Here is a 26273-nt window from a genome sequence, read left to right as displayed (position 1 = left end):
CCCGCAATGACTGATAAATGCCCAAACTTTATGAAAAATGTGCCGCTCCCAACAATACTGCTGGCAAGTTAACTGGCCTGGGTTATTGATATGCTGTAAGAGGAGCAGGGCTCTAGTGGTTTTTAAAATGAATACTAATCAGCGCACTGAGAGACAGCTCAGCAACCCCTAATGGTGTCTAGGTACGAGCAATATGAAGAGGGATCGCGCTCCACTTCAAACAGCCACCGAAACACCAGCTGCATCTTACATGCTTCATTTTTGCACAATCTGATTTGTGGACCACACCGGAATGCACAATGTGAGCCGGGTGAATAATAGAGGGGAGGAAGACCGACAGCGCACTCACACACACACACACACACTCACACACACACATAAACGCTGCGGCTTCCCACAAGATGAGGACGAGAGTTAGAAACCTGCACACCACGGATACATTTCAGCTAACTAAACGCCAGTATTTCTTCCTTTGTAACGATGGGCAAAAAAGGAAATATCAATCAATCAGTTTCTCTAACTACGAAGCAGTCGACAAAAACAAAGCACAAACGTTAATTGGGAGATTTCCAGCAGTGCTTTGGGAAAGTAGAAATCAAAACACGAGTCGTTTAAAAGTGAAAGCGAGAAAAATGAAGTCTGCACACCGGGAGCAGGCTGCCTACAAGACAGAGGGGCACACCACAACAACCCTCCAAAACAAATTTGGATTGGAGCTGTCTCAACTTGTGTCTTGATGCTGAGTTTGAACAACAGGCCCCGCTTTAGAACAAGCAAACAGCTCAGTACAATCTGTTCACATTTCTGCCGCTTGAAACGTGATCGTCTGCAAGCCAGGGACTTCTCCAAAGCACGCAGCGGCATGCAGGCATCAAATGAAATCATCATTTTACCACTGACTGTGATCACTTGGTTGATTTTCCATTTAGCAGTCAATGGGCAGTAGTGCTTTGCCTGGCGGGCTGAGCTTAATATTTATGTTTCTTCTTGCGTGGGGTAAACATTTATGGTTTTTAAGGCAAGGATCCCTCTCTACTTCAGTTTGAAGATTGCAAACAGTTAACTGAGTGGATTTAAACCCCAGATAATGAATTTTTTCCATTTCTAGTCAAAGATAAAGGGATTTATGCATGCCAGCTTTTCCCACAACAAAAGCTTGTTTGTTTTTGTTTGTCTTTGTCTAAAAACACATTTCTTCACAGTTACAAACCCCACGCCTGCTTGAAGTTTCTTCCTGTTTAAAGGGAGTTTTTCCTTACCACTGTTGCCAAGTGCTTGCTCATAGGAGGCCATATGATGGGGTTTCTTTCTAATGTTGTGTGACCTTTACCTTACAATATAAAGGCGCTGTTGCTGTGAATTGGCTCTATATAAATAAAACTGAGTCGAACCGAATTGTTCAATTACAAAGAAGAAACCGTGTTATCGGATACTGCATTCTCCTTTATTCATTCATTATAAATCAAAGCAGCGGCTGGATACATAAATAATCTTAATCATCACTGTGTTCTTGTACAGCCCCAAACCTATCAGAAGTGTTGCTGTCAACAGCTGCTTTGTCTTGAGATGTCACACGTTTTTTCATTATGACACGGGTAGAAAAAGAAATCCTGCTGCTTAAATCGTCACCGGTGAGGATGCTTAAAGGTTTCCGGCTGTCTGGCATGTGAAATGATGTGAAATATCCCACATTCGATACAATTACTCCCATGTGAAATGCTATCTTATTATCAGCATTTTTTAAAAATCTTTTTTACTCTTAAAATAACGAATAGATTAGGGTAAAAATTAATAAAAATAATAAAAATAAAAGTCCTAATATTATATCATATTATATAACGCATGTTACATGTTCAAATTGTTTAAAAAAATATACAGAATCAGCTACAGAAGTCCTTCGTGGACTAAAATTAGCATCTATACTGACACTGTTTTAACTTCTGCAACATTTTATGTCTTGATGACCTCATAGTACCACTTTGCTCTCAGACTACAGGCTTAACTTGTGGTTTGTAGAGTTTCCAGAGTTCTTAAAGTAAAGGTAGAGGCAGAGACTTCAGCTTCCTAGTTTGGATTCAAGAGACAGACACTCTCTACTTTTATGATTAGACTTAAAAGTTTCCTTTTTGATAAAGCTTATAGTTAAGGCTGGCTCAGGTGACCCTGAACCCTCTCTTAGTTATGATGCTCAGACTGCTGCAGGACTTCCTTTGATAAACCGAGTCTCTCCTTTCCACTCGCCTCTGTTCACTCCCCTAGTGTTTATTCATCACCGCCAGCATGTGATAAAATTTTTCTCCTGTAGTTTTTGTTTTGTCCTGTTTCCCTGTGCTCTCCTTTTTCTCTCATCTTTCCCCTCTGATGGCCGCCCCTCCATAAGCCTTGTTCTGCTGCGCGTTTCTTCCTGCTAAAAGGGAGTTTTTCCTTCCCGCCATTGCCAAGTGCTTTCTTATATTGAGGTTATATTTGACCTTACACCTGTGATTTGGTGCTAGATAATCAAAACTGAATTGTACTGAATTTAAATTTTTCTTAAATAGATCATCCAAAATAACACAGATTTAAAAAGTGACGAGAAATAGATTCCATTTAAACTTAAGTCAGATTAATAGTGCAAACTTATTTAGAGTTCTAACTGGTTTCCCCCCTTTTCCCCTGGCATTCAAATTGATTTGATCTTCAGCAATCGGCCAGAGACTGTTATCAAATCTAATGACATGCTTAGTAGACTCGCCAACCACCGTTTGACAGCCGAGTCAAAAACAATTAAAGTCAGGAGGCTGGGCTGTTTATAACAGTTGTTAAAGAGCCATCCAGTTCTTTCAGGGCTTAAAAGATCCTCCTGTGTGAATTGAAGCAGTGTGTAACAGAGCTGTGAAGGATGACAGATGAGAAAATAGAAGAGAAAACAAGAGCAGAGATGGCGGGAAATCGGCAGAAACAGCAATAGCAGCGTGTTGCCGGATGAAACAAAAACTTAACAATCAAAAGAATGACTGGCTTCAGTGTGAGTCCACTGATGCTGGTGAGCTGACGGCATGTACTGCTGTCAGATGTCTCAGGCTTAAAAAGTCATGGCTGCACATGAAATTACTTAATTGCTAACTATTTTGGTTAACCAACTGTTAAAGTCTGCTTTGACGCAAAAACTAGGCAACCATTGCTTCTGGGTGGCTGTGGCTCAGGTGGTGGAGCAGATCAGCTACTGATCGGAAGGTTGGTGGTTCGATCCTTGGCTTCCCCAGTCTGCATGCCAAATATCCTTGGGCAAGATACTAACCCCGAGTTGCCCTCCAATGCGTTCATCGGAGTATGAATGTGTGTGAATGTAGTTTAGGTTGCACTTGAGTTTAGAAGTGCTTGTATGAGTGGGTGTGAATGGCTGAATGAGGCATGTTGTATAGAATGCTTTGAGTACTCCGGGAGAGTAGAAGAGCGCTCTATAAGAATCAGTGTATTTACCATTCATGGCCATGTTTGCTGTGTTTAGTATGATGGTTGCTGTCGTCCCTCAAATGCATGGAAATTAAAGATCCATAGACAATCTGCTAATGAAAACACTGAGAGCCACTAGGCTCCGATTGAGAGGGAGTCTCCACTGGACAAACAAAAGCAAACAACTATCATATTTTTACTTTAGCTCCTCTCTGACTGCGATGGCCTTTAACATGAAGGATGTATTGGGGTCCAGTCGCACTGCTTTCATTTGAAAAAATGTGGTGTTTTAGTTTATTGCGTTATTTCCATTCTAGGTCATTCTCGGTATACTCACTGTTGCCACCGGATCGGTTGAAGCGGTGCATAGCAGCGTTCTCCGTTTCTCGGTAAGGAAACTGCAGCGTGGTGTCTAGACTCCTAAAGCCTTCTCTCAGGGAGTGATGTTTGTAGTACTCAATCAGCTCCTGAACACATTCAAACACACATCCAAGTATTTTGAAATCATATCAACACATTTATGTCCTTAAGAGGATTCTTATTTTCCCCCAGTTATAGCAAATAAAAGTTGCCTTTAACCATATCCTTTTAAATTTGGTTTTGCAACCAGTATCTTAATATTATATTGAAAACCTCAGTAACTGGCACATAAATGGTAAACCTTTCCAATATGCTCTGGACTCTATAAGGCTGAAGCCCTCGGGTCAGTATAAACACGGCTCTAATCATAGCTATTTTTGTGCACATTGCTGAAATAAAATTCAGGTTTTTGACACTTCATTAAGTGAACAGGATTATTTATTTATGAACTGCAGTGGTGGAAGTTTAAAAAAAAAAATAAAAGACTGAAAAATACTCACTACTATGCTCCTGAACTTTTTGTTCTCTGCAATGTAGAAGGAGCCCTCCTTGGTCAGGATCTTTATGTGCTTCACATCGTTGTTGTACCTGTGGGCCATTGAATAAGTTATGAGTGTAATTTCCCTCTCTGATCACCGCCATCGATCGGTGGCCGGCATCTAGCCCCCGTGGAGAGCCGGGCCGTCGCAGTAATGCATAGGATCCCAAAGGTTTGTGACATGTGAATGATGGGTGGTCAGGAGCGAGTGTGCGCATGTGTGTAACTGAAAGCTGCATGTTTGTGTTTGCATTAACAGGGTGGCTGATAGGGGTCTAAGGCTGCAGGAATAAAAAAAACATTTTTAGAGGTGCTTTGACAACAATATCAGGGATTTTTTACTCCATTTAACATTTTTGTGCATAAATGCATGAAATCAGATGACGGTTGTTTCAGGTTATGCGATTCTTTCAGTATTTTTAGAATTGTCTTTTTTGGTGCAAACACAGATGAAACAGCAAAACTTAAAGAGTGACTTTATTCTATAAACTGATGAAACCGTAGAGAGAGCAAATCTTAATAATTAACCTGCTGTATCATCTTTTATTAAAGCTACGCTAACACCAAAGACTTGAAGTTGTGTAGTAACTATTTATGGTGGATTTGCTGTATTTAGCGCACTTACTGAAGTGTGACACAGCACTGGTACACATCCTATGCTAGCCTGTGCTAAGCTAGGCTAACGTGCTCAGCTTTAGCTACATGTGTAGCGCGCAGTCGTCAACAATATTGGGCTTTTCATCTTAGTCTCAGCAACATAACAATTCAATGTCTTTGTCAAACCATGAAAATTCAATTGAAATCCAATGAAATCAAACAGTGACACACTAGAGCTAAACATTTTCAATCGTACTAGCTGTTAGTGTTAAAAAAATAACCCTGTAACAGTTTGAAAATGCGCTCAGAAATTTTAGAATCAGAAACAGGAAACTATTAATCCCTGAGGAAATTATGTGGTTATGGATTTTAAGATTTTAGCAATATAATACTTGTTTATGATTTATATACAGAGCTAAATAAAAACCCAACCCTCTTCTCCGCGGGCAGAACTGTGTGTTATTTCTGGAGAATATAAGAGGGTACAATGCTACAGCCTAATTCAAACGTAACCGAGGCCTCATGGCGATTTGGACAAAATCATCAAAAACAATCCTGTGCCAGCTCTGCTATGACAAACAGGAAATGCAGCAGAGGGCATTTTCATTTGAGAGTAATAATTTCCAGTGGTCATTGCCACATAGCCACACGTGCCTCTTTATATCCTGCCTCTCTCCATGGGGAGGTTTTAATGACCTTGAACAGTCTTATTCATTTTCTGTGCTACTCAGAGCTCAGTGTCTGTGTGCATACATGCAATTAAGACTTCAGCGTAAAAGGAACATGAAAGCGCTCCTTTCTTTGAGGGGAAAAAAACTCAAATTAAGTCCAAAGTAGTGTCCACTGCTTGCTGAGAAGCATGCTTACTCCTTGTTAAGGAAAGCATTCCAGCTCAGAGGCTCCACAGGAGGACATGACGGGACTCTTTTCACAGCACGGAGATACGTTACAGAGATCAGTACGGTCACCAGCACCCTAAGGCTTTGTTAATTCCTCATTACCAAGATTAAAATGGCTGTATGCTTCTAATTATAAACCACTGAGGCTGTTTTGTGGGTTTTAGGTCAAACCATAATGAATACTATTACATGTGCCTTAAGCCAGAAGCTGCTCCATGATAGGCATCTGGTTTGGTAAATCTCACACATATCACTGTGGTTAACCACAGACTCAACCTCAGAGGAAAAGCCCATCATCCTTACAAAGGACTATAAATCGATCTGTCAACTTATGGAGCAAAGCTGGGAGTTCAATTGGTCAATACTGTGGTTTGGCTTAAGGCATCATCAGAGGAATCTAACAACAGTGGGGCAAGAAACACTGCCATGTAAAACAAAGACAATAAAATCTATATACTACAAAGCTCCCCACTCAAAAATTGCAGAAAAATATGAAGGAATTATTTGTTTTTTACTTTTGTGGATACTATTTTTAGAAGCTGCTTTCATAAGCGACAACATTTAATACAAAGATGTAAAATTCAAGCAATTAATCGAGGTTTCGGCACTACAGTCAAATAATGTTTTATACCCAGCTGACTTTACATACTCTGATTACACGTAATTTGTTGCACAAGCTCAACATTAAAATGTATTAAAATTAATGGAAATAAAAGCTTTGATCTGATATTTGATATTTGAGGGCCAAGAATCAAGTCTTGACTGTCCTCTGTCACAAATCTGCATCTGAGGTAGCAACTTTTATTAGTGGCACAGAGTAGCAGACTTACTTAATGCTGATGGCGTACTCTGTGTACTCTCTGCTGCGATGGCGCACCAGGTAAGTGCTGTTGACTCTGTTGATAAGCTCCGCCTCTGCCTGCAGCCTCTCCATAGGGCCTGCAAACCTACAGCACAGCAGCCAAACAGGTCCAGTTGTAAAAAAGACTAAAACTCCGACTACATGTGGATAAAAGAAGGTGAAAACAGCACAAAGTGGGAGGGCTGTTTGGTGAACCTACCAAGGTTGAGAGGAATAATCGACGGGCTTCGGGACCTGAAAAAAAACACGAACACGTGTTTTTGTTATTCTCACGATGCTGACAGTTATCAGACACAACGCAGACAAACCACTCCAATAAAATCTTGGTGCCTGTTTAAAAGCGAGTGCATCGCTCCTCTATAAAACACAAGCTTTTCCACTGTGCAACCTCAATAACACAGCTTAATGCACTTCTTATCTTTACAACAGTGAGATAAGGTCATAACAGTTTGTTATTTACTGGAGGCCTCATGTTCCTAAGGCAGCTGGGACAGAGTCTGATTTTCATTTTATCAAACAGAACATGACAGTCCAGCAAAACAATTCATAGTTCCCTCGTGTCGGTGAAGATGCATGGAATTTTTCCTTCCTTCCTTCTCCGGATTAGTCTGAACAACATGAAGCATTGCTTGTTCCTTAAAAGATCATTTTGTACTTTGCTTAAATTAAGTGGTGAACTGCTCGTGTCTCATAAAACAACCCGGACTCCTCGTGCTTTAAACATAGAAGCTTGTGGGTTGTTTTTCTACTTTTGCCAGGTAAAATAAGCGTAATTCCCAATTATCTCCACATGCCTGGTGAATAAATGTAGCCAAATGTGAGTTAGAACTACAAGAGGACTGGAAGGAAATGCTACTTACGCAGGGGCAAGGCTTCACAGCATCGCTTGGAAAGAAGCCAACCTCTTTCGTTGACAGGATTTTGCCCTGAAACCACACAGAGATAATTGCGTTACATACATCTGGCTGACTGCATCTCTATAATTCAGGAACAATTAGCCTTGCAACGCGGCGGTGCAAATTTACACCAGCAGTTATCTATTGTTTAAATAATTCCTGGCATGAGGAATAAAACAGGATGACTTCCTTATTCCTCCCATGGCGAAGACTCTTAAAGCTCAGCGCCTTGATTTACTAACAGTGGGGAGATGCAGTCCAAATAAACACGAGTTTTGTGGAAGCCAGAGTGCATCCGTCTCCCTCACACAGCGCAGTCGTGACGCCGTGTGCTAAAAAGGCAGGCGTGCAGAAAACAAAAAAAAAGTGCACGCGGCGTTGTCACTTTACTGTGTGCGACACAGAGGCTTATAATAATTATAGTACCTGAAGCATTCGTTGATATTTTGCATATCCACCTGCCTATGTAAAGCATAAATGCACGAATTCGGCTCTCTTACGGAGAAGAACGCATTATATTTATATAGATGCAGAAGAATGACCAAGCCAACAGCTTTAGCACCACTAAGCTGTATATCAGCTGCCTCCTGACTGTCACCCCCACCAATCAGAGTTTGATGTTTTAGGGGTGTCCTAGGTGTTAATTAGGTGTCTGAGGCGGCCCACCTTGGAGGCAGACTAGCAGCGAAGTCTATTTTTTTCAATGCTCTGGTCATCGCTGCCACCTCAGGACGTTGTATCAGCTCTTGCATAAAGCAGTGCTTTCTGCTGCATGGCTGCTAAGAGTTTGATAATGTTTAGAGCCGGTAACATTGACAGAGTAAACAGATGGTTGCTATTGAATGAAATGAAATTACAGGGATCGATTCTATTTGTCACACAAGCCCAGAACAGAAATGATTACGGTCTGTTTGCCACAAAGGTGATGGATATTGAATGCATACTGGCTGCCAGGCCGTAGCTGCCTCCAGTAAGCCTTTTTACACACAGTTAATTGAATTCTTTATCTATTTTGTCTGTTTTGTATGAACCGCAGTAAGAGTTGTTGGATTCCAAACTGATTATAATACAATAATAGTTTGCATCAATAAGACGCCCTTTTGAGCGCCTCAGGTAAAAATCTTACATCTTGTATAATTATTATGATGACTTTTATTCAGCTTCACGTGGACAGAGTAAGTGACTGCTACACGGCGCTGCTGCGACTTTTCAAGAAACTGTTTATCTTCCCTCCTCTTGCGAGGCTTAAATCGCATGTGCTGCTTTCGCATAATAATAATTGCTTGCTTAACTCATGAAACGTCCACAAACATATATTTGACCGATGAGGAAGTAGATGAACAGGACGTAGCTACAAACTGTGTCTTATCATATATTATTCTAAAACCATTATGAAATATTAGGCGGGGATAAAGGTTAGATGGAGCGACAGTAGGGGGGGGAAATTGAAGATTTAAACACAGCGCGTCCATTTTACAGTTCTGCAAAATGAGTGATTAAGAGATAGCGTGACCTCTGACCTGCCACCAGGGGCTGTGAATGTCAGCGCAGATTAATTCAATGATGTCACCCGTCTGGATGTGGAGCGCTGGACCTGAAGCGGGGCTTGGCGATCCAAAGTAGTTCCTGATTACCAGCATCTTGGGCAGACCTGCAAGATGGACAGCATGAGTGAAACTACTGTCTGAAAAATGTGAACAAACATGTCTTTCGATATATTATAGGAATTAGATACAGGTCTACAGATTAGTGGTTGGAACCTGAGAGGGAGCGACGGTCATTTCTATGTCTGGTAAATTAGTCTGGAAACCTAAATATTAGCCGTCATGGAAACAAAATACTGATTATACTGACTGATCTATAATTAATCCTGTAGACCAAGGTACAACTGTTTTAAAGTGAGATCATTTTTATGAAACTTTTATGTAACACAAACAAATTAATTGATCAAAAGTAATGCCGTGACCTCAAGTCTGAGAGTCTGAGTGAGTCTTTGTTCTACTAAACTATTCATGGCCCCATTACAGGTGGTAATGAGAGGAGTATACATTTGTACACACACACACACACACACACACACACACACACACACACACACACACACACACACACAGATGCAGCTCTTGTCAGCAGTGCACTGCCCTTGCAAATCATCTCGACCCATTATTCATTATCATATTCCAGATAAGCAACAGTACACCATGGAGCATGGCAGGCTATCGAGCCCTCAGATAAAAGATAAGCAGCAATGAGCCCTGTTTACTGCTTAATGATGTTTTCTGCTAGTTTTCACTGAATTCCAGTCAGACACATCTTGTCGCATTAATGAGATGTGATGAAAAGTAATTTGATGTGACTAATACAGTAACACCGCTCAAAAAAAAACAAAAAACCACTTCCTTATTTTCCCGACTATATTCAATCATGTAGAGCGCACATTTTTCTTCGATTAAACTGCACCAGTCCAGGGTGAGATATTTACTCCAATATACAGCAGTAAGGTTTACTCGTGCACTAAAAAGTGGAGTACATCACAATCAAGCTGGATTTGCTGTCAGCAGGCACTATTTGATTTCAATACCTTATTAATCCTATTATCCACTGAGACTGAATAATTTGTCGTTATGAAGCATCCGCCCATGCCAAGCAAACAAATCCCAGGTTCGTATCATTTCCAACACAATCAAATGAACTGTGCATTTCTTTCTTTGCCTTATCAGGTGATAATGTTCTGGAGTATTATGATAAAGAAAAATAAATTAATAATAAAGCGATAGCACGAAGAAAGACGTAGGGCTACAGGCAAACAACAGAGAAGTCAACAACATTGTATTGAAAGCTAATACTGTACATCTCTATCTGTTGTGCTTCTCTTTCAGGATCTGTTCCAGTGCTGTAGCACTGTGGCTGGCAGCCTGACATGTGCGATCTTGCCTGAATAGGACTTCTAAAGACACAGGGCCATGGAGAATTGAGTCTCGGGGGCATGAATTGCATTCCTATCCACACAAGGACAGCGTGTTAGTGCACCTTTGAAAATAGACAAAGAGAGGAGCATTGAAATATTATGAAACGCCGAGGGCTGGGGCAATCAAACGCCTATTGATTTTAATGCGTCTTCAGTCAGAAATGATTTTCTGCAGCATAATGGATGGAGGGGTGGAAAAATGAGTGTTGAAGCCAGGTTTATAAGAGATTAGAGCCCCTTGGTGCAGTTGTTAGTCATGTTCTTTTGCAGAAAGACTGAGAGACAGAAATCAAAAAGAGGGAGACAGGCATATGTGCAATGGCTACATTTACTGTAGGTGCAGGAGTAACTTTGCTAGCTAAGTTATGCATTCTGGGTTTGGTCTTCTTCAGTTTAACAAGGCTCTTTTAGTTATAGATTAAGACTGAGCTGCAATGGCAAAACCACTTAACAGCTGCCTGGCGCACCTTCTTCTTTCACTAAGCAAGGTTGCCTCTACTTCGAGGAAAAACACAAGCTGACACCACGCCAGCGGCATTTCACGCAAACCTACTGCCAATCCTGATGAACCACTTAATTATTAAGAAATATTTTCTGGGTGATCTCGTTATGTAAAGTCGGGGGAGAACGCAATCACGAGGAAGCCCAGCACGGACTAAAAATAACCTCACGAGGACACGACGTGGTTGTTTTTGTTTTTGTCTTTGTTTATATGGCAACTCGGTCGGGACGCTAAAGGAACAAGACGTGAATGACAGTCAGAACTACAATTACACTGGAACTACAAGCGATGCTGGGTTTAAACGTTGATGGAAACATTGGTGAAGATGCAAGAACACTTTCTGCCTTTACTCATCTTAATCCAGCATGTAGTCTAATAGTTCACATTTACGACGTTTTATTTGAAGCCCGACGGGTTATCTTTTATTTTTAGTGTGGTGTGATGATTGCACGGTTACAAAGTATCTTATTCATCTCTTATTTTGATACATAGCTACTTTGTAAAATGATCCCTCCTCTGATTGGTTAGAGAACATTTACGAGTCAATAACATCTCTTTTCCCGCTACGTTCTGCACAGTTACGTGGTGGACTGGGATGAATATGTTATTTCTGGTGCTCAGATGACTCTGTGTCACCTTATTGAGAAAACAAGTTGTTGTGTCCGGACTCACAGGAACTGAAGTGACATGGTTGATCTTAGTAAAAGTCGATAACTTGTGTGGTGCTAAAAATAATATCGGGAAAATGCTATTAAACAGTGTTATCTGGATATTCTGTGAACTAGCAATTTTTTAATTTCAACTGATGCTGTTTATGTTGTCTGTTCTCCTTTTATCCTCTCTTCAATCTGGTGTCTTTTCGCCAAAAATGTATCTGACATTGGTTTTGTCACTATCACATGTACCTTCAAATACATGAAAATGCAACACATTTGTTTTTGTTCTTGGTTTTGTTTTCACAATGCCAAAGTCATTTTTAGTGTTTGTCTTTCAGGCATTTTTTGTTTTTCCTTGTTTTTGTTTTCTCTTGTACTTTTTTACCTAATCCATTAATAGGTTTGTTGGAAAAATATCTTCACATCAGTACAAAAGTTTAAAAGATTGTTATGTGAAGTCCTAAAAGTCTGCGTTTAAAGGGTCTTTTTATGTTCATCATACTGTTGACATAGATCGACAACAATAGCTTGACTGTTGTGACACCCATCAAGTGAAACATTAGTAAACAAAGCTTGTTCAGCCTATACAGCCTACAGTATACAGCAGGCTGACAGACAGTATTAGTGCATCTCAATAGCTGTCTAAGATGAATAATTTCCCTCCTGAGTAAGGACAGATGGCATATGCGAGGTAGTGGGATGTTGGGAGATGTGAAATTTTCTTACCTGGATCTCGATCTTTGCCCTGTAAACATACAGAAACATCGTTAGACATAGACTTACAGGGACGGACTAACAACATTTTTTTTGTATTCATTAAATGCATTTTGGGTCAAAGTTCATCAGTTTCTCCATCTCAAGCACCTAAACAAGCAACCTGCATCATTTTGTACACGCTTCAAAAATAAATCAGTTATGAAACTTACTACTTTACACATTAAGTGTGAAGTTGCATTGAATCTGGCCTGCTAACCCCCACATACAGACCTTATATGGTTAGACTGGCATAGGCTCATGTCTCATGACTCCAGGAGCAAGTTTTAAAGTTGCAGAAATAATTAAACCTGTGCTTAAGAGCATTTCTGAATCAGAACCAGATATAAACAAACTTCAAAAGTGCACAAAACTCTTAGCCACAAAGTACAGTTTCAGCCACAGCCACAGTTGCTGTCATACTACTAAAGTAAAGTGCTGCAAGCAGTTTAATTTCCTGCTTGGGGTTACTTGTAAGCATTGTAGCAGTAAAGTGCAAAACAGTTTCAGAAGCAGCACACACAACTCGAAAAAAAATCTCCCCAAACATTCTAGTTTGGCATCAGGCAGGGCTGCAACAACTAAAGTCAATTGGAGTCTCCTTGGCAAATAGCTGCAGGAGAGAGCAGTTTTCAAAGTGCAGCAAAGCTTTGGAGAGGAGACAAACAGCAGACACACACACACACACACATAGCAGAAGCTCACCTGAGTTCTGACGGAGCCGGAATCTGAAAGAAGTTTGAGAACAGGCATAGTGAATGACGGGTTAGCGGGTGCACGCAAACACTTGCACACACTCATCGGTACAAGGCAACACTCCCTCATTAGTGGAGAAGGCGGACGCTCATGTCTGACCGCGGCTCACTTTGTTTTGCTGCGCTGCCACTACCTGACAGCCAGAATAAAGGAGGTAACGAAGCAGGGGGTGGGGAGGGAAGGAGCGAGCGAGCAAGCAAGGAGGTGGGGTGTGGTGGGTGGGGGGGTAGACCTGTGGGTTTTGCTCCACCAGTTTCTTTCATTGGCTCCCTCTGGGATGGGTTACACCCCTCTGTGCATGCACACAACCGCATGCCTGTGCACACACGCAAACACACTTTGGTACCTGTGCAAACAGAACTATTGCATACCTCCACAGGCGGGCTAACTGGCAGAAAGCCACAAATATACGCTCTGTACCTAAAGCACCTGTGCACATGCAAGCAGGGTTTACACATACGCACGCCTCCCTCAGTTCCTAAAGTGAACTATGACCTGTTATGCAAAATCACAGCGAGTGAGCTGATAACAGGGACAAATGCAAGTAAACAATGGCTTATCTCTCTCCCTCTTGCACGCACAGACAGATACACTCAGGCAGCACAAAAACGTTCGTTCACTGTGATTGCGTGTTTGCACACGTAGCAAAACCTCTGGTGTATTGATATAAATAAATAAATAGAATAAAGAGCTAGCTAATATATAGGATAACTATAAGAAGAAGTGGACCACTTCTTCTTATAGTTATCCTCTGCAAGGAAAGTTCCACATCTCTTACAATATTTTGATATAAGTGTGCTATGAAATGCTGGTCCACAGCCCTGCATATATTCCCTGCACCGGCAGAGGTTGAATACTGTGTGGAGTAATGAGAGGGCGAATTCAAGCCAACATCCCAGCCACTGGTGTCGCCCCAATCTACTCAGGTACACAGTGTGCCCAGGTGGGCCTGGCAGTGGCGTTATTGCCTCTGCGACCTGATAGCACCATGACAGATGCCAGGTCCAACAGGAGCTGGCAGCTTGCCACGGGGAATACAAACACACCCTCATGCAATTGCAACAGGCTGTTTCAGGCTGTAAAAATTGCTTGTAAAAATATTGTGCAGAGTGTTTTTTCGTGCACTCTCAAAACCTAAAAAAGAAACTTAAACAAAGTGAATTTAGTTTTTCGCCCCTTCGCGCTCACTTTGAGACAAACACACACGCATAGACACGCACGCACTCACTCACGCACGCAAAGGACAACATGTTGGGTTTCTGAAGGCCTTTGTTTGATTCCACATGTCTGAAGTTTTCCCTCCATGTCTCTCAGAGCTGTCAGCGCTTCTGCACAGGGAGCTGAGTGACAGATACACAACAGGGGCATAATAACAAAGTCAGGAGTTTCTTAAACTCCTCAGTAAAACTACTATTAGGTTTGGGGAATATGTGCAATGACACACAGTGACATTGCCTTTAAGGTGCTCTGAAGTGTCAAAACCAGCCAGGGAAGCGAGGGAGCTTCAGAATGAGCGACTGCAGTAGCGATCGAATACGTGGATGACCTTGGTGCAGAGGCGCAAGGACACGTGCAAAGTAACAAACCCTCGTCCTGTTTAGAATGCCACAGTGCAGCGCTTTCTTTTTTCAAATCGCACCGCAACAAATCCCACCCATGCCCATAAGTTGTCACAAGACACTCGTACATCAGGTTTTATGCGCCACTTTGCGTCATCTGTCATCGTGTTAATGCGGCCATAAAGGTGCAGTGCTATTCGTGCAATTAGATTTACTGTCTCCTCTTAAAAACATTTCACTCGGTGACGTGCAGCTGTGAGTCGCGTGGTGCAGAAGTTTTGCAGACTCGATCTGGGGTCGTGCAATAAACTTACCTGTTTTTCCACAGCAGCCGAAACGGCCCAGGCATTCTTTATGGGCACCTAGACCACACTTGGAGCACCAGTAGCCCTGGTAAAAGACGCCCCTGCAGACACAGGAAAGTTCATCATAAGAATACATGGCAGTCACAAACAGGGGCAGTAATGCCTGTGGAGGAACAAAATAATCGGAGCTGCGTGTTTGCAGGCGGTCAAAGGATTCAGTGTCATGTGGAAAAGTTCGCTGCCTTTTTTTCTGTCAGTTTGTATAGTTTGCAAAGCGACCTGTGCAAATAATTTATACTGACTGACGCTGCAGCACTGCCTTTCCATTTCATTTAGGGGTGCTGTGAAGTTTGACATTTATGGCAGCTTGATAGTGTAACCCTGAGGACTGTGGCGATCACCTTACTTCCATTTGCACCGACATGACTTGTGACATTTGGGGTGTTGAGTGAAATGCCTCATAAACAATTGGGGGGGAGTTGCCAGTTTAGTTGAAGGGCAGATTGTTTCAAATTTGTTACAATTACTAACTTCTTCCTCACCTATTTTAAGCGTCCATGGATTGAGGATGCCAATTGCTCAGCAGATGGCTAAGCCACCAGAGGGACATCGAGATATACAGATAAAACAGTCGCTGATCTTATGTGTGTGGTCACATGGTTGATCTGACACGAAGCATTAACAGTAGACAAGGCCTTGAATGTAAATGTTGCTACAAAGAAGCTACTAAGCTCTATGATACTTCAGCATTCAACCAACCATGATCACGGTCTCCTCGTGACCATTTTAGATGTAAAGTATCATTTTATCTTTTTACAAGTTCCTAAAACACGGTGTAGAATTTTCATGGCCACCCTGACCTTTGACCTTTAATCATTAAAATCAAGTGTGCTTATCCTTAAGCTTGAGTCCAAGCTAACGTTTTTCACTGTGTTTCTGCTGCACACTGTTAATGGGAATAGGATGGAAGGACAACTCTAAAAAACATAACGAGATGAAAGCAAAGACAAAAATAAACAACCTTGAGCTCTGCGAGTAACATTTAAATTAAATTCTGAAATACAATAAGCCTTCTTATCCTCATCATTGGACCAAAGAGAAATTTAAAAGCAACTTTGTATTTGGAGAGCAAATAAGAGCAACTCAGCAAACACCAACATTATTTCAACTCTTTTAACACCAAACCCACTTGAATCAAACTAGTGTTTGGTGGCCTTTTCACTAAAGGTGACAGCCTTTGACAAATGGTGGCAGCTACAATAATAACAGGTACACCATGGTCCCAGTCCAGGGACATCTGAGATGTAAAGCATTAAAACACGAGGAGATAGAGCTGGGCGATATGAGATTTTTTCATATCACGATATGTTTTTTTCATTTCAGGCGATAACGATATCTATCACGATATAAGCCAAATAACTATATTTGTAAGATTTAAATGTGCCGTTGCTCACAAGTAAAATGTGAAATAATCAGCAGCTTGTTTTTATTTAAATATTTATTTCCCATAATAAGTTCAACAGGGTAGATGTACTTAAGGAACATGAGACTTTTTCAGATAAATAAAGGCAAATATTGCAAACTACACAAAAGGCAGCCGCTAAAGCGTTTAAGTTTCAAAATAGAACAAACGAAACAGACTAAATTGTCAATTCCACTTAGAAACAAAATATTAATTCTAAAAATAAATCTTAGTTTGTTTTACAGAAGAACAGACAAAACTGACTAACTTTTGTCAATATCAAATAAACTGAGAACTAAAAGGAAATTCTCAATCTCTCCTTGTTGTATAGCTTAGCTTTTCAAACAGTTTTAACAGTTACTTTAGTCTGACAAAAGGCGAATGACGAATTAGCGCTTCCAGTCAGAGACTGAGGCTACGTCCACACGTACACGGGTATTTTTGAAAACGGAGATTTTCCTTTTTTCGTTTTAAAAAATAATCCCGTCCACACATAAAGGCAGAAATGAAGGAAAACGCTGCTATGAACATGCCAAAGCAGCAGGTGGCGCTAGATTCCTAACCGTGCAGAAATATTGGCCAATCAGAAGTCTAGAAGCCTCGGTGGGAAAAAGTAAACAAAGCTGGGGCATAGAAGCAGAACCGAGTCGTATGTGTGGAGGGACAGTAACTGTGTGTATATGTAAGCATTTAAACACTGCAGAGAGTAGAATTAACAGTAACAGTATTGTAGAAATTCATTTCACCGAAACAATAACGTGGCGCACAGTGTGACGCATGCACCAGTTTATTGTATTTCCAGACTTGCTTTCGGCACAATTTACAGTGAACGCTACTCTGTTTTTTGTCAGACTTGAAATAGCCGAAATACCTTCACACTACGGAACTTCTATGGCTCTTCCGTTCGACAATCTCTCCGGCATTGGAACCATCATCTGTTTTCTCTTCGGTCACGCTCGGTTGATTTTTCTAGTCGGCACACTCATTTCCTCCATTACGCGCTGGCTCCATTACCCGCTGGCTGCTTCCCAAACAAACACACGTGCGGCTTGGCACTTGTGCTGTAACAAGTCACGCCACGTGACGCTGCGGCTGTGATTGGTTCGGCTCTGCGCTACTTAATTTGGATTGGCTGACCTTTTTTTTTTTTTTTTTTTTTTAAGAGGACAAGAGCGGCAAGGTCTATCGCGATAGCTTAATTTCTCTATCGAGTAAAAGTTATATCGCGATACATATCGTTATCGTTCTATCGCCCAGCTCTACGAGGAGATCATGCTTTGTCTGTCGCAGAAAGAAGCCAGAGTGTTACAATAGCTCCCCTGCTCTCACGTTAACCTACAGATAAAATTGATGCAAGGTTAAATTCACAATCATCTAAACATTAGGCAGCAGAAGAGAAATGCTGTCGATCCAAAAATGGACTTTCTTACATCAAAATTTTGTTTCGGCCCTGAGAATTTCTGCCAAAGTAATCTCTGTATCTTCCACAGGCAGACACAGAATGCAAATGAGCATGTGCAGAATAAGTGTAATCACTCTGGCTTCTTTCTGCTTTGAGGAATTTGGTGTGTTACAATTACCCACACTCTCCCCTACACAAGGTAAAGTAGATCCCAGTCTTGTTTAAGAAATACTTTAAAGTTTTAGAAAATAATCTTACAGTCACAGGATAAACGTGACTTCTCAGTGACTCCATTCAAATGCATACACACAGCTAGAGATAAATGAAGAGCTCTGGAACAATAGCCGTAACACAATACTCTAAAGGAAGAATAACTATTAGAGGAAAAACTTGAGGTATGATAAAAGATGCAGTCCAGCGTCCTAAAAAAGAAAAGATACACTTCAGACATTTTTATTATTCTGTTGGTGAATCTGCTGCATGGCTCTGTATATTCACAGTGCAATAATCTTGTCCCCGTTCCCCATCCATTGCCTTGAAGAAGTGCTGAAGTGTGACAGACATTTTTCTTCACCGTCTGTGGAAGGTGAGACCACTCAGTCGTTCCCACTGTGAGAGAGACCATGAGCCGCGGTCCTTTGGGTGCCGATACCATTCAGTGAATTCAAAAGGAACTTTGTGTAGCCAAGGCACATGTGCAGAGAAAAAGAGGGGTACACTGGAGAGGAACAGGAAGAGCCGAGGTCTTTCAAAGGAATCCTGACAGTTGTCTGAAGGGAAAGGGTCCACAGCGCCTCAGTCTTTATGTCTGCCAATAGCCTCAAAGCAGATTTTGTTCTGCTTGTACAGTGTGTGTGTGTGTGTGTGTGTGTGTGTGTGTGTGTGTGTGTGTGTGTGTGTGTGTGTGTGTGTGTGTGTGTGTGGGGGATAGCAATCTCTTACCTAAGCAGCATGTGGCAAGAATTGCAGGAGGTGATTCTTTCAAAGGTGTGCATACGAAATTCATGGTGGTTGTTGGTCGCATTCTCTGGCCGAATGTTGGATCTAAAAGAGATACAATGCACGATAAATACTAGATTCACAGACATCTCAATTTACTCCGTATAAACCAGGCACATCGGGCACTAATGTAATGCTAAACTGCAGCTTTTGACACCACTGATCATTCCGTTCTTACTAACAGATTACAGAAATGAGATGGCATCACTGGTTTTCATCATACATTGCACTTACTTAGAATTCATATTAACAACCTCATCTGCACCCCTTCATACGTGGAGTCCCCCAGGGCTCAATCCTAAACCCATTCTGTTTTCTTTATAAATGTTACCCTGGGTCAGGACGAACATGTATAAAGGCTGATAGTGTCCAATTATGTGGGTTTTTTCTATCTTGGTATGTTTTTACTGTATTGGCAGTGTGTTTGGGATCATTGCTATGCTGAAAAACTGAGCCACTGCCAATCAGAGGCTCTCCAGATGTCATTGTATTGTATTGGTGGATCAAAATCTGAAAATACTGAGTTCAAAATTCTATCAATTTTGAAAGACCTCCAGCGCCACTGCCTGAATACAGCCTCAACCCATGACAGAGCGTCCACCAGATTGCTACAGATTGTTCTAGATACTAACTATTGTACCTCACTACTGACCTCCTCCATACATTCAATAGTTTGAACCAAAAGTTTCAAATTAAGATCTTTTGCAAAAGATTTTCAGTCATGTTCTTATCAAATTTGGCATAGCGCAGCCTACTTCAGTTTTTTTCCACATTTCTAAACATTATTTATCTGTTTCTTTAGATACTGTTTGCTACTGAAGTGGAAGACCTCTATCTCTAATTTTTTGTTCTCCACTTGTCTAATTTCCTCAACTTTTTTGAGGGTAGACTGCACACCATGCAGAGATGCAAGTCTTTGGCTAATAGCTCTTTGGGAATTAGCTTGTTGTTACAAAATTACCGTTTTATTCCTGTCAAACTGTGTAATCTTTGGCATTTTTCATAGATTCAACAAAAAAATGGGAACAAGTTACGTGTAGGAGGCTAGTTACAAAGTGCTAAAGATACCATTAAAATTGATTATTTGCTGAGGTGTCTGGAATCACAATTTAAAAAAATAATAATAAAGAAGTGCGACTCCATGGAATTAAAAAAAGAGGGGTAGCTCAAGACTTTTGCACAGTACTGCACAACAAACTTTTGTTTAACTCTAAGCCTACAAGTTATGGATGTACCTGATTAGCAAAAATCAAACTATAATATACAATGACCACTCTTCAGTCAATTAGTGAATGAAAATTAATTCTTGCTTGCTCCCCTATTTGTTACACTTTCCAATCAGCTGCGCTCTTTGATGAAAATGTCAATTTCAAAGAACAAAAAAGTACATTTTTCCCCCCCACTTATAATTGCAGCCAACAAACTCCTCCATGGCTACAGCAACATTTCCCTGACACGCTTCTTTGAAGTGGGAAGGAGAGAATTGCAAGCACACAGCCAAGGTCTACTAGGAGTGAACACGGGAGGTGTACTCGGCCCCTTGGGACATGGTTGCATGGGTGGGAGTACGGAGGAAAGCAAAAAGGAAACAAGAAAAGAAAGACATGTCTCAGCTTTGTCCATATATTTATCTTCCAGAGGTCATCTCTTTGTTTTCGGCATAAGTGTTTACATAAGAATTTAGGTTTTTATGTACAAGTGCTTAATCTCAGACTAAGGTAATGGGCTACAACATGCTCAGTGGAAAACAGGACAAACAGGGCTGAGACCAAATAAAATAGCAGAAAGGGGAATTTCAGTGCTGTCTTCTCTTCTGTACCCGGGTCAACCAAGACATCAGCTTTGAGGTCAACACTGTCACTGGCTAGAAATTGTGTACCAGAAGTAGGAGGTCTGCTTGAAAAATACAGAATTTAAAATAGATGAAATTTGTAACTGTGTCATTGTAAAAACATTTGCACAGCTTCATTTTTTCTTCGATTCGAAGCTTGTAAAGCTATCCAGTGCAACATTGTGCAGCGTAAACCTGACTTGAAATTGAGCCTCGATTTTAAAGACTTATAAACTCACAGTGTGACTTCATTTGAATTTATCTTCAAGGATAGAGCCCTTACTGTGTGCTGTTCAAGCAAAGGTTTATGTTGAATTTTCATTTCCCTGCTTCGGTACATACACGGTGTGACCACCTCTCGTGGCTGCTAAATCTTAGTCAAGCAGTAAATTCTGGGTGGTTTGGACACAAAGGCAGCGAGTAAGAAAACAACTGTTCACAGATCATCTATTAAGCATCGCCGTGGGAGCGCGTCGCTGTTTGGCAACGCCTCTCAAGTCTCATAGCTCGTTAGCTGAGCCCCAAATATTAATCAACCAAAGCTCCAGTTTTCTCAGTTTCACATCACTTCATGTTTTTGATCCTCACTTCCTGATACCTTCTTGAAGATGTTATTTCACAGATTTTGTCCTATTGTTGTCTGTTTTTTTTTATTTTTTATGTTTTAATTGAGGCAGAGCCTGCAGGAGAAGCAGACTGTTGTCAACTCACTACAGTGAGAAGTGTAACAACAAACTAATACAACAGCTGCCCTATGCCATCGATCTATAGGAAAATGTAGTAATCCACAGATTTAATGACACTAATGTTTATTTAATGATAATAAAACTGATACTGCTTCTGTATGAAGGGCCAAGAGTGCCAAAATGAAGTAAATTTAAAAAAAAAAAATCAAAAAAAATTAAAATCTGTCAATAATTAATTAGAGATAAATACATATATTATTATTTAAATGTCTTGATGCATGCTCAGTCATCCAGGTAAGTAATTCCCAAAAGGTGATTTACACCTACAGACCAGTGGACACTCTTTCAGTGATAAGGATGTACACATCCTGGACAGGGAGGAACACTGGCTTGAGCACGGAGTCAACGAGGCTATTTATGTGAAAAGGGAAAGACCACCTCTGAATCGAGGAGGGGGCCTAAGGGTACGTCTTTCACCATCTTACAATGCTGTGACTGACATGGTACTCATGGCCATTGATCAGTGGTCTTTGATCAATGGCCATGACGTGTTTGAGGGGAGTTATTATTTCACGTCACTATGAGCATTTAGTAACACATGACAGGAAATCCTGTTCGTGTATTACTCACCAGAGCATGTCGCATAAAAAGAGATAAAAGAGGCAAAACCATGCGCCATAGTCAGGAGTTAACATGGGCAGGATTTTTTCTTTGTTTGTTTTATTGGCACAACAACAGGACTGAGGTGTCCATAAGTTGTTGGCATCTGTCCTACAGAGGAAAATGTCTGTACTTTTGTCATCTCTGCTACTATTAATTACTATATTAATTAATTAATTAATTAATTAATTACATATTTAATTATATTTAATTATGTATTTAGTTAATTCATTTTGGCACTCGTGGCCCTCCACACTTCTGAGGGGGTGTTGGTCTTTTACACTTTAAAGCCACTTTCAGCTGCTCACTTATTCACAAGGGGTCACCACAGCAGGTAGCGCCGCATGTCTGATTTGGCAGATAAACACTCACATAAAGTCAGCACCACTAACACTGATCAAATACTTCGTATATTTATGTAATATATTTACACATGTTTACTCAGCTGGAGGAAAACCAGTTAGTGTGTGAAAACATCTGTATAATCTCCTCTGTGGCTCTGTAGATGTCATATTCATTTCATCAGTGTTGGTGCCCAAAACTTCACTAAATATAACACTGTCCTGCACTGTAATACTTCCCTGTCTAAGCCTCTGCCCTCAGTGTTTTTCTTTCTCCGTTTTGAAAGAGGGATTCTGGTGCACCTCTTGGTCTCGACAAATAAAATTACAATAATCCTGATTAACAGAATCACAGCTTTATTTCATGTTTGAGCCCCGTGCTGTTACACTGTGCATTATCGCATCATTGTGCAGGACTATCACTCATGCTTGGTCAGGACCTGCAGGTTTCACATTGTAAGGCACTGGGTAGGCCCTTTTAGCATCGTTTGTCAGCGTGCAGTGACTCCAACAGAGTTCAACTGGAGTCCCAAATGCAACAAAAAAGGAAAAGTCAGATAAAACAGTAAAGGTCAAGTGATACCAAGAAGATTTCTGCAGGATTTTTCTATTTTATTCTTTCACACAATGAAAATCGGCCCTAAAAAGGCACATCACTGTGCAGGGGTTCTGCTTGTGTTTAAGTATGCTGAGACGGGGTTCTTGGCCAAGAGTCAGTGTGTGAAGTTGTCACTGTAGATTGTCATCATACTTATGTGACAGACACGTCATAATATATAACAATAACTACCTGTCTTCACCAGCTCCTCTCCTATATGCAGTCTCCCATCTACCTAACAGCAGTGGCACCGCCTAATTTTGCTGTTCTGACGATCAAAACAATCACAACAACCTCAGTGATTTAAAAAAAAGTTTTTATAACAGATTGGAATAATAATTGGAATAATTACAGATTTCAACTTTTACTCCATCTCAGCAGAGGTGGGAAGTAACAAAGTACAAATACTTCATTATTGTACTTCAGGAGAATGATCAGGTGTCTGTACTTTTACTTTCACTCCCTACATTTTGAAGCAAATAACTGTACTTCTACTCCTTACATTTTCAAAACGGGCTCGTTACTTTTGCTTTGACATTGAGGGGAGTCATTATTAAATGGATTTGAGCCTAAACAGTAACACATGACAGGCAATCCTGTTTGTGTATGAATCACCAGATTTACTCATTTTCCTGTTTACAGATAAAGACATGCAAGTACACAACAGAAAATAGAGCTATTTTTGACTTTCTTTCCTTTTCTCTGTTCATTTTCTACTTAACTGATTCAAGCCGAGTACATTTATTAGAATTGAAATGTATCTACTAATATTATTTATTATTACATCAATATACCACAAGGTTCAGTTAGCCTTGCACAAACACATCAGGTATAAATGTCCTCGAAAGAGCTACTTTTTACTTTCTTACTTTGATTGCAGAGAAAATACTCAAAGTTTTCACTTTTACTTGAGTAAAGAAGTTGAATCAGTACTTCAAATTTTAGTGGAGTATTTTCCAATAGTAGCATCTGTACTTCTACTTAAGTACAGAGCTATCTGTACTTTCGGCACCTCTGCATCTGATATTCTTGTGTCGGCCCCGAATCACATCTTCTACTAACAATCTTGGTATTATTGTTTAACAGCATTTGAATTTTAAACATAACATCTCTGAATCCATCCAGTCCTGTATCTTACATCTGAGAAGCTGCAAAAAATCTGAATCAGCCAATTGGAGATTTTATTACACCCACTTTAAAGTCTGAATCACGAAATACTGTAAATGTCATAAAATTCTTTGTTTTTTAAATGTCAACTGTTTATTTAACCTTCTGACAAACTAAAAAAATTAAATTAAATTAAATATTAATTTGCACATGTGGGTTTTAATTGTAAGTTTTAATAATTTTTGCTATATCTGACACTTTGTGCAATTTATTATTTTAAATGTATTGTTCATTTTTTACACTAATGATGCAGAGGTCTACATACAGATTACTGTAACTCGTGTTTCACGTGGGCTTCACAGTCCTCCCTAACCATCTTCACTTAGACTGAAGTATGCAGCAGCTAGTGTCCTTGTGTGGCTGCATTTCAATGATTATAATGAAATATGAAAGTAACTGTGTGTACTGTGTGATGGGATAAGACTCCATATGAAAATAAAGTCTGCTTCTTCATGTAATAATGTAATACTGCCCTTCCTAGTATATTATCTAATTGTGAGTCAGAGAATACAGCTGGTTGCGTCTTCTTTCTTGGCTCTACAAGTGAAGCACTAGTTTGACTTTCTTGGAACCAGTTTGTCACTTTGGGTAAATATGAATGCATTTCAGGGTGAAGGGTGGTTGATGCGGTTGACACCTGATGTTTTAATGAAACGCATCCAAGTTAAGCTTTCTGAGTATAAAGTTTCGTGTTAGCACACACTATCGTCTGTTCATCTTTGTGTCACGGTGTCAAGTTCCTCATAAATGGAGATGGAGACAAAGTTCCTCATAAATCAAGTGGCCTAACTTGAATAACAGGACTAAAAGCGCTCGGCATTTTGATGTCCTGACATTGTTGTGACGCAGCTGCTCACTCACATGGCCATGCTGAACTGTTCCAACCACTTCTTTTTCAGGTCTTTGGTCTTGAAAAAGAACTCAAAGCCGCTCTGGCCCTGGTTATGAGTGAGGTAGAATCCGTAGGACCACTGCAACAGAGAAAAAGAAAAACACTTGACTCACAAGGTGCAACAATGCCAAATAAAAAAACGGAGGGTTTCGGAGAAAGACGAACAGAGCGGGAGAGAGCCGAATGAGACAGGATGCAGGGAGACAGATGGAGACAAAGAGATGTAAAATGAAAGAGGGATGCCTCAGGGAGAGCAAACACAAAGGCTGAAGGGTTGGAGGGCAGAAGAGATGACAGAAAGAGACAAAACATCGAGGCAGAGCGTGAAGGAGAAAATGAGTGCGAGGTGGCTGTGCCATATAACTGCTAGGCATCAGACTGCATGCACAGACCCAAGTAGTGAACAGGCCTGTAATCTGTTACCATTATCCACTTCAAAGGCTAAATATTAGTCCATTAGCCTCTGTGTCAACACAGGCATCTGGGTTTTTTTTAGACAACATTACAAGACAGATGCTCGAGAGATGCACTTTTTATGACTCGCAGTTGTGGTTTTGAACTTGTAGCACTCAGTTCTGAAAGCTAAAAACAAGCCAAACTCACAGCGCTGTCAGCGAAGCACAGCGGCTCATCTTCTCTATTGAATGAAAAGAGAAAAGGAAAGCAGCGCTCTACAGAAGCATTCCCAGTGGACACCAACACTTGCACTCAGCAAAGATATCATCTAGCTACCAATTTGTAAAGAGAAGCAGGAGGTGCTTGTCTGTCTTTCTGTCAGTTCCTATGCTTTTGCTTGGCATTCAAAAGGATTACACACCAAGGCTTATAATGTCAAATATTTCTTTGTGGATCTTGCCAAAATATCAATTATTTTGACCCATGCTTATATCTTTGTCATGTGAATCAATGTCGAGAGTGAACTGTGGTATTTCAGAAAGATTATAAAATGCTAGAGACTAACTGGTGGTGGAGTTCAGACCCATGAGTACTCAAAAGTCATTGCTACATTAATACATGAGTAGATCTACTCGATACTCATGAAACATATTCAAAATTCACTCTTTATTTTTTCCCCCGTACTCCCGGAAACACTCCATTAAAGACAGAAACACCTATGATAATTAGCAAAGTGCCAGCTACAACACACTG

The 26273-nt window shown here is 40.6% G+C and overlaps 1 protein-coding gene across 2 annotated transcripts in view; it reads right to left on the bottom strand.

Annotated features, from left to right (window-relative positions):
• vav3a (vav guanine nucleotide exchange factor 3a) overlaps positions 1–26273 on the bottom strand; it is a 93902-nt gene that overhangs the window by 8793 nt on the left and 58836 nt on the right. For both annotated transcript variants that reach the window (XM_085286482.1, XM_085286483.1), the window contains exons 15-25: positions 25094–25203; positions 18893–18994; positions 15096–15187; positions 13172–13194; positions 12440–12458; positions 9108–9238; positions 7552–7617; positions 6891–6925; positions 6660–6776; positions 4296–4383; positions 3773–3902 (exon numbers count right to left, since the gene is read on the bottom strand). In XM_085286482.1, coding sequence (XP_085142608.1) covers positions 3773–3902; positions 4296–4383; positions 6660–6776; positions 6891–6925; positions 7552–7617; positions 9108–9238; positions 12440–12458; positions 13172–13194; positions 15096–15187; positions 18893–18994; positions 25094–25203 — 913 coding nt within the window. The remainder of the gene's footprint in view (positions 1–3772; positions 3903–4295; positions 4384–6659; positions 6777–6890; positions 6926–7551; positions 7618–9107; positions 9239–12439; positions 12459–13171; positions 13195–15095; positions 15188–18892; positions 18995–25093; positions 25204–26273) is intronic.

The sequence above is a fragment of the Mchenga conophoros genome, linkage group LG9 (genome assembly GCF_057382185.1).
Source record: "Mchenga conophoros isolate Kocher_MC1m ecotype Shallow Benthic linkage group LG9, M_conophoros_male_GT1.1, whole genome shotgun sequence".
NCBI lineage: Eukaryota > Metazoa > Chordata > Actinopteri > Cichliformes > Cichlidae > Mchenga > Mchenga conophoros.
Note: the sequence above shows the minus strand (reverse complement) of the source record. Positions and strands in the feature narration are given on the sequence as shown.